The sequence below is a fragment of the Leuresthes tenuis genome, unplaced genomic scaffold, assembly GCF_036924035.1.
Source record: "Leuresthes tenuis unplaced genomic scaffold, fLeuTen1.0.hap1 SCAF_20, whole genome shotgun sequence".
Lineage (NCBI taxonomy): Eukaryota > Metazoa > Chordata > Actinopteri > Atheriniformes > Atherinopsidae > Leuresthes > Leuresthes tenuis.
Window position 1 is genome coordinate 14,035,966 of NW_027325374.1, and position 9,097 is coordinate 14,045,062.

Consider the following 9,097-nt stretch of genomic DNA (forward strand, 5'->3'; position numbering starts at 1 on the left):
CCAATGCAAAGGGTTATTTCATTCACTCCTCTGATTCAACAGGACAAACAGATAGAGAAAAAAAAACATATTGGTCAGCTGAATTTGCTGCTAAAGCTTTATACTCCTTGTGACTTTTCAATTTAGCCATATTCAGACTGTCTTGCTTGCATGGCGTGTTCACACAGCAGCATGAAATGTGGGACACTCTCCTCTCTAACCTATATGTCAATCTAAATATGTCACTTGTGCCACTTTGCATGGGATGAGCTTTAAATTACAACTCACTCACATGTCTGGCATAAGCTCAAACATCCTGTACATATGCAGGGCAGTTACACTCCGGGTGTGATTATTCTTGGCTCATGCTCTCCAGTTTTGTCTTCTTTGGTTCACGATGGATGTTTGTACCAGACATAGAGGTCTAAGAGATGAGGTCGCTCCCTCTGAATTATCACTGTACTTGTCACAGGAGCCTGTGCATAAATCACATTTGGAGGTCTTTGATCATAACTGAATGTTAGAGGTTACATATGCATACAGGTATGTGAGTATGCAATGTGTTTGATTTATTGTCAGTTAAGCAAATATTTCTTTACTTCCTACTTTATTACCTGAGCCACAGAACAGCCAATCTTCTGAATAGAAGATGATGATTTGACCCCCAATGCCTCCACATGTGGAAGTGTGCTTGGGCAAGACACTGAACCCTATGGAACCCTCTGATACACGCACCAATGTGTGAATGTTTAGGAAAAAGGGCTGCATTAATAGACTGCATACATTAAGTGTCAAGTGTTGGTATCAGTGGCAAGAGAAAAGTTATAAAGAACTTTATAGAAAAAAAACAGTTGATGTATTTCAAGTTGCTTTACATTTCAACCAATAATGAAATAATAAATAACTTATCGTATTTTGTACAAAGAATTTAAAATGAAAAATGATGACAACATCCTGGCAGCATATTACTCTTACATTTCAAGGTATGATAGCTGGGTAATTGCAAGCTTAGATGATTTCAAAGCTTCTTATCAAGAAAACAACTTAACTTTGCATTAAGTTTCTAGAAATTCCCACAAATGATTTAAGTAGAAAAACAAAGACCTTTTATTCATGAACAAAGATTTATGGAAAAAAAAAGATCTAATCAGTTACACGTCCATAGTCAATAGTTACTTCTAAACCTATTGTGCAAACCTGAGTTCTTCTCAAGTCATTACATAAATAAATTCAATTAAGGTTTGGTTAAGCAGTTCGTCTTCTGCCACTCAACCAAGTGCTTCCTCAGGAGAAACACGTTTAATTTATTTTCTGCTCTTTGTCAACAAAGGGATCATCATCACTCCACTGCAGATGGTTTCTGTAGGTTTTGTAGCATGATTATTCCGAGTTGTCTGTATCTTTAACAGTGTCACATATAGTAGATGACAAAAATCGACAGATCATTTTACAATTTCATGCTGAGAAATGTGATTCTTGCATATGATCCTGGATTTGTTGCAGTTATGTTTTATATGTTACATCTAGATATGCAATGATTTGGTATCATTGGTGTCATCAAGAGTTGTTTGATCTTAATTGGACTTGCTAGTCAGATGAAACAAAATCAAGTTCATTTTAAAATGTTGAAGTATTTATTGACAGTCTCTCACAGAAACACACTTTCATAGACTTGATATGATGTTTTTTGACAAGACTATAAAAATGGCTCACATAAGCACATGTATAAAGATTACATTCATTATAAAAACATTGATTCAATATATTTCATAACATCGAATTTACAGAAGTCTCGCCTATGAATCCCCACACTATACATCAAAGGCTAAGAATTTTTCATTGCTATCTCAGCCTAACATGGCTTTCATTACTCAGTATTTAGTGTAGGAGAAGTGACAGCAGTTAATGTGCATGAAATACTGGTATGACCTGTGTGTGGTCATTTACAGGGGCTCTACTTGGCACTCATCAAATGATGCTGTGTAATGCACTGTGTCTGCTGGAGTGAGAATGCTTTGTGCTTGCTGCTGTGCTCCACTTTTAGTCCCTGTAAAGCTCATGCTTTACAGTAGGTGTGGAAGCGGCAGGAGTTGAGGCCCACCTGTCAAAGACGGAAAGTGATCTTCAAGCCGGAGCCTCTCACGTGTCAGAGAGTGACCCTTTAACCTAGAGGAAAGCTGTTCACTGTCCTTCTGTACAGCCACATATGAATAGTTGTAAGTAATTTACAAGGATGAGGAAAGCTTATTTTGGCAATGCAAAAAGAGCTTTTGAAAATGGATACTGACAACTAACACAGAATTCAATTCATTTTACATGATATCAAAACTCCCATTATAAATGGTTCATTAACATTACAGTCACAATCAGGCCATAAAAAATCTGTATGATGCTATTGAATGGAAGATGCAGTAATATATTCAGGTGAAAAAAAGCATTAAAAAACTCAAAAACCGAGCAGATGAACACAACATTATGCACAAAAAAGGGCTGTTGCATCCGCAACAGCTTGCATTCATTTTAATTCTCGCAGCTCATTCTGTTCTCTTCATTAAAGTACATGAGGATAGAATTCCCACCCAGAAACCTGGAAGAATCCTTTTCTCAATATTAGTTTTAACTTCATGCAACAGCCTAACCTCCCTCTGAGCGCCCTCACCAGTTACAATATAAAAGCTTAGTATTCCGGCAGGCTGGTCAATGTAAACGCCAATAGTAGAACAAAATGGGACATCGTTGATGTCTTTGTGTAAACCATTGAACCAGAACTGATAGCGCATTCCTGACCAGCACAGACCCCAGGACTCTTCATTTTCTCCAAGGCCGCATGGCCCAGAATTTTCCTTCCTTCCCGTGTCTTCATAGGTGGCTCCAATTACCACCAAGCCTGAATACTCCACCTCCCAGTATGCCCTGGTGTTCCAAATACTCTCTTTGCACAACACCTTTGGAAAAAACAAAAAAATGAATAGATAAAATACTTGTCTCTTTGCTTACTGGACTGTAACTGAATTTATACTCCATCCAGACTTACCTGTGGAGAGTATTCATATCTCTCTGGTCTGTCCAGGACAGGACAAATCTCCTTAGTTTTACGACACACCATAGAACCACCATCAGTAATCCACAACATCTTATTGGCGGTCTTATCATCCAAAGACAAACTTAGCCAGTCTAGTGGAAAAAAAGACACAGTAAATTATACTTTTACATGAACACATTGACGGCAAATGTCAGAGAATATTGCTGAGTGATGAAAATTATTATTAAGCTTGCTCATACACTTCATGAGCTCTGCTCGACTCCGTGGCTCCGGTACGTCCGACTCTTTCTGAAAAGAACGAAAAACAAGTTTAAATAGAATCAAATATAATGACAATATCACGAAGATAGCATGCTATGTAGATGCATTACCTGCATTACCTGCGTTTATCTTTTCATTTTTGTTGGATTTAATTTTCTTTCCTAAAAAAGTAAAAGGCCAAAAGTGAAACAGTTGTTCCTGTTTCTCTGAAAAACACGAACATTCTGTATATGTTTATGTAGAAAAACAATGACACCGAATTCTGCTGCAATCGAAATATTGGGGAAAAGATGTTAAATGTCACAAAAGTATAACGGTATTACCTGCGTTTCAGGGGGTATGTTTTTTCTACGAATTTTAGTTTTTGCACGTTGCTCCTCAGAAGCTGTAAAGCCTTTCTTTTTTTTATCAGGAATGTTGTTGTAACTGACTTAGCATATGATAATGTTCGTTTGAAAACCTAAAATCCTTGATCTAACACAGTTAATGTAATAGTTTTAGATTACATGCTGCTAAATCTGTACCTGGTTTGCTGGCCTCAGGAAGGATGGTTGTCAAACTGGGTCTACTCGGCATCTTGAGGGCTTGTGCTAATGAACCAAGTACACACTGATGCATCCAAAGAGATGGTGCAAAGCGTTTGTCTGCCACTTGACTTTTATATCCTCAGGAAAGACGAGGGTAGCTTCAAAAGTGTCTCAAAGAGGTGTTTGGGTCAGTGGAATGGGGGCTCAGCAGGGGGTCAGTGGGAGCAATTGCTTGACTTTGACTTATGGATATGAGGAGGACTAATCCAGATACTTGACCTCAGTGAAACTTAAGGAGTGTGTTGAAAAGAGCAAGATGACGGTTTTAAACATGACTTAAGAAACTGGTCTGGTTAGTGTTGTGAGCCCAGCTAGTACTTGTACAAGACACAGAACTGCTTAAACAGAAGCACTTTTCGTCTTATTAACACGCATACAAAAAGGTGACCTCTGTTCACTGAGCTGTTTGAAAAAGCTACGGACAAGCTAACAAAGATATTTAGTTAAATCATGATCTTTGGCTCCTACAGTCCATCTATGATTATATATTTTTGAGGTGTCTTTACTTAAAGGTGAAAATAGCATTTCTTTTCATTAATGAGAGTTTATTTATCGTGAGCATTTCGTGCAACGTCACTTGAATATTGCTTAGTCTACTCCGTAGCGCAGGGAAGAAATGGCCAAGTTCAAGATCAAGCAGCTGCAAACAGTTACTGCTTTCTATGATTAATCCATAACACCAACTAAGTTGTTTTCAAGGACCAGGAGTCAATATGCTTAAATGTAACCAAACAGAAAGTACAAGAGAGCATTTACATATTGAGGGTCTAAAAAGTATTGAGTAAAAAGGAAACAAACAGGATCATTTTGAGTTCTGTAAGGCAACAGACAACTTGCACTCCTTTGGTGAGTTTCATGAAATGTTATGAGATCACGATATGTCAAAGAGCGTGAATTAATACATCTCGCTTTGAGAAAACACCCTTGATGGAATGAAAATGTGCCTTACGCTCCACTGAGTCAAATAAACACGCTGTGAACGTTATTAATTTAAGCTCTGTAAATATATTCACTTTTTTTGAGCATTTCACTTCATCTCACATCATTATCGGTTGATATTCAAAGTAACAGAAAGAGATGAAAAGAGTCTTTTGTCTTAAAATTTATTTGCATTTTTGCATATTACATACACTCTGTATAATTGTGGACAATTTTTGCAAACAATAAACATAGATGAATAAAAATATGTACAAATACATCATTAGAAACCTTGACTGCTCCTATAGTTTGAGTAAAGTCCATGAGAGTGGACAGTCAAATGTAAATTCTCACTGAATCTAGACCTGATTGCACTTTACTCTCTTTATTGAAAATTTTTTCATTAATTTGTTTATTAATTCACTGTATGTCCCGCTTACATATGCACACAGTGCATATGTAATGTGTGCGGAGGATATTGGTGAGTCTATCCTAAGTTGGTGATAAAAGTTTTAATAATATGATCCCACACTCTGTGGTCATTCTGCATTTAAAGGTGTCATATTGGTAGCTCCATTACAAAAAGATTCAAACAGTTGCACTTCTCACTCAGACATAGTTCAGTTGTATAAAAAAATGTAGCCTGGTTCTATACTGTCCTTCATTCTTCCTTCTTCATGATTAAACAGTGAGACTGAGTCCCCACCCAGAAACCTGGCATCATTTTCTCTTTAAAGGTGCTCCTAATCTGCTGCAAAAGTTTAACCTCTTTTCCTGCTGTGCCCTCCTCTCCCTCCTTCACCTCCTCCACAGCATAGAAATTAAGCATGCCAGCAGGCTGATCAAGATATACACCTATTATGGAGCATTTAGGAATCTCTGTGATGCCTTTGCTTTGCCCTTTGTGCCAGATATGATAGCTGGAACCACTCCATTCAAGACCCCAAGATTCCTCATTCTCCCCAAAGCCAGAGGGTCCATCGCCGTTCCTCCTTCCTGCTCCCTCGTATGCGGCTCCAACCACAACCCATCCGGAAAACTTCACCTCCCAGTAGCCTCGGAAACCCAGGATGCCTTCTTTGCAAAGAACCTTTAAGGACATAGGATATCAATATATTTTAAAGGGGATTTCATATACCTTATAGCCTGTACTGATATATGGTGTGATGATAAGTTTATGGTACTCCTATCTTATTTCGCACTACCGTGAAGATGATGAATTAGCAAAGGATCAGTTTGAAATGCCACATTTTGGAAGCAAAGTAATGTAATAATGTCTTCATACTGTACCTGTGGAGCATACTCATATCTCTCTGGTCTGTTCAAGACTGGACAAGTGACATTATCTGTCATACGAGCTACTTTAGCACCACCGTCTGTGATCCACAGCACCTTATTTGCTGTCCTGTCATCCAAGGACAAATTAGTCCAGTCTGAAAAGACAGAATAAATAAAAATTTGAAAAGACTTCAAAGTGTTAAAGGGCAGGATTAGGTTAAGATAAGCGCTTATGTTCTTACATTTGATGAGATCAGCTCGGCATTTGGGTTCAGGGATATTTGGCTCGTAAACTGGGATTTTCTCTGAGGAGTGAAGTCATTGAGGCATTATTATTTTTAAAGCATTTAAAAAGCAAATTCTGCAAACCAGACACCTGTGATTGGCTGATTGTCTTACCTGTAGGTGTCTTTCCAGCTTTGACTTTCTTTACTGAAAAAAAGAAGAAGATTATTTTCCATCAGATCAGCCTGTATTGAGATCAAGCACTTGACTGTTATAAATACTACATGCAGAGGAAGACGTCAGGTGTGTCCCAGCGGGTGATGAAGCAAGCATTGACGGAAAAAAAAAGGTGTATACTTGGAAAACTATCTGCCTCTTTCAGATCTAAATATCGACAACTGCCTGCTTTCTGGAGCCTGTGGTTGATTCATTTCAGGCAGCTGGAATTACTCAGACACCTCACATGCTATAGGGTTGGGTTCATTCACACCAGGATGCTGCGTGAAGGAAAGGGAATCGTCTGGGAAGGGAAAACTAATGCTAACAACTGGGAGTCATCCAAAAAGTTACAAACTGTATTTTCAATTCTAATTTCAAATCATAAGCAGTTGCATTGAAGTAGAGTTTAAATTAAAATCCCAACTTTGCTTGAAGTAAAAGGTTATTATTTCTAGTTATAGTATAGCTCCAGCAGAGGCTCAAGGTAATTTCAATGTCTAATAATTTGGTGTCACGTGTATGCATGTGGTCTCCGGTCTTATGTCAAGGATGGGGAACAAGAGGAGGGAACACTTAAACCTCGAAGCATTAAGATGTCAACACTGACATAAGTAATGAGTTTTACATATGTAAGGACCATCACCGCCTCCCATATAAACTACCTTTACATCTACACATTCAACCGTCTCAATTTTGAAAAACTGAAAAATGATCATGAACTTTAAAAGGAAAAAAGCCAAAAACCATATCCAGAAGGTCTTGAGTGAGCCATAAAGAGAGCTCAAGGTGTGGGAGCACTCAGCCAGTGCCTGTAAATCATCTTGGAGTCATTGTCAACATTTTTCAAACTCGTCAGTTATTTTTACGCCATGCAGTATGTGTGCCACATCCAAATGAGCTGATATTTATCTCTATGATGACTGGAGGAAGACAGAGACTGTGTGAGAATGTTTTATCACCTGTCTAGTTATAGCAGAAGGTGATGGAAATAACTGCTTTGTATGTCCTCATTACAACCTGACACCAAACAAAACATTATACTGGGTCAAACTGTAAGGGGGATTGTTTTGGTAAAGTTGTAATGGGAATTAACAGAATATTTTGTGTTATAAGGGACTGACACCATCTGTTTTGATAAAAATAAAAATCATACTGTCACTTCTTTTTATTCTCTATACAGAATATTAAATACAAATAGTTTGAATGTAAAATATTTTGAAGTCTTTCAAACCCTTGCTCTCATTAAACACCCATCATGATGAAAAGTATAAAATCACTTCAGGAATTTTTGTGCTTTCCAAGCAGACTCCAGTGACCCATTCACTCAGAATCTGCCTCAGAAAATAATGAAAGACTTCAATGCAGCTTGCACAGTGAATGTATTAAATCAAGAAACCTAAAGCACATCTGCAGTGTTAGATGCACAAAAGGGTTCACTTGACACAAGGAAGCTAAAGAAATGTTTCCTGTTTCTCTATATTTGTAAGAATTGTATGAGATTTTCCAGAAAAAGCTATTGCATGAAAAGCTGCCCATCGACCTTACCTTTATCTGACTTCCGGGATTCAGAGATGATTCTGTTGGTGGTAGGCATCTTGATACTGGCTTGAGGTTAAAGCTTCTGCAGTGAGCCTGTCTTTGCCTGATGTGTCACTGCTCTCTCATAGAATGACGAGTCTCCTTTGGTTGGAGACTGTGACAGTTTAATGCTGCTCTTATATACCTTTATTCCAGGTCAGAGGGAAAGGACCGTAGCTGGAGGCGTACACTTGAGCATGACAATACTTGCCAATAGGAAAAAAGGAAAGGTCGGAGATTTGTAACTGGATCTGTGGACGTGTGGTTTTACCTTAAAAAGGCTAGATGGATGCTTCAGTGTTTACAGGACACTCCTATAGCCAACTAAACCCCGCCTCATTCCCCATGCATCATGTCCATTGACCTCTTCACTTCTCACTATGACAGCGCTAATGCAACAGTGGATGGTATGGTTTGTGTACGCAAATACTCATTCATCATTTATGCAGTTGTAAATGTGTAAATGCATAGATTTAACAAAATGAAAAAAAGCACTTAATTATGTAACTTTATTCTCAACTTGAAGATGTATTTTGCCAACTTAATTTTACAATATAGAAAAACAAAAACCTGGAGAAACAAAGGCAGATGCTCCCATATAGGTGTACTAGTACAGTTAATAAACACCCATTTAAGCTCAGTGGCATGAATAAAAGTGCTGAGCAGGGACTTTAAAAAGGGGTTCATTAATGCTAGGTTTTTGTTTCAATACAATTTGCAGCAGAACTGTAATTTGAATTTATGGGATAAGACATCAGTAAGTAGGGCTGGAAATTATTAATAACACCCATTTGATGTCAAGTTAGAAAACTGCTTCAGCTGAGTGAGAGCATTAAATCCAATGATCTTATCACAGAGTGTAAACCCCTCATTAGAAAGATGAGTATGGCTTTGAGATTGAGGTGCAAAAAAACATAAACCCATCTACAGAGAGTCAACATTTACAATATCCTTAACTTCTGCAGTATAGGTATTTGTGGCTTTGTTATGGGCCTTCTGGCTGAGGTAT

At 38.0% G+C, this 9,097-nt stretch overlaps 2 protein-coding genes across 2 annotated transcripts; both read right to left on the reverse strand.

Moving 5' to 3' along the window:
- Positions 1–2,513: 2,513 nt before the first annotated feature.
- Positions 2,514–3,399, reverse strand: LOC140278038 (tripartite motif-containing protein 16-like protein). Its single transcript, XM_072372924.1, has 4 exons — positions 3,394–3,399; positions 3,262–3,310; positions 3,014–3,153; positions 2,514–2,924 (listed from the first exon to the last, which is right to left on the reverse strand). The coding sequence occupies exons 1-4, from the start codon at positions 3,397–3,399 to the stop codon at positions 2,514–2,516; spliced, it is 606 nt and encodes a 201-aa protein (XP_072229025.1).
- Positions 3,400–5,449: 2,050 nt separating this feature from the next.
- Positions 5,450–8,104, reverse strand: LOC140278039 (stonustoxin subunit beta-like). The gene is made up of 5 exons (XM_072372925.1): positions 8,056–8,104; positions 6,466–6,498; positions 6,309–6,371; positions 6,079–6,221; positions 5,450–5,878 (listed from the first exon to the last, which is right to left on the reverse strand). Exons 1-5 carry the CDS (start codon positions 8,102–8,104, stop codon positions 5,450–5,452), a joined length of 717 nt encoding a protein of 238 aa, XP_072229026.1.
- Positions 8,105–9,097: the final 993 nt, after the last annotated feature.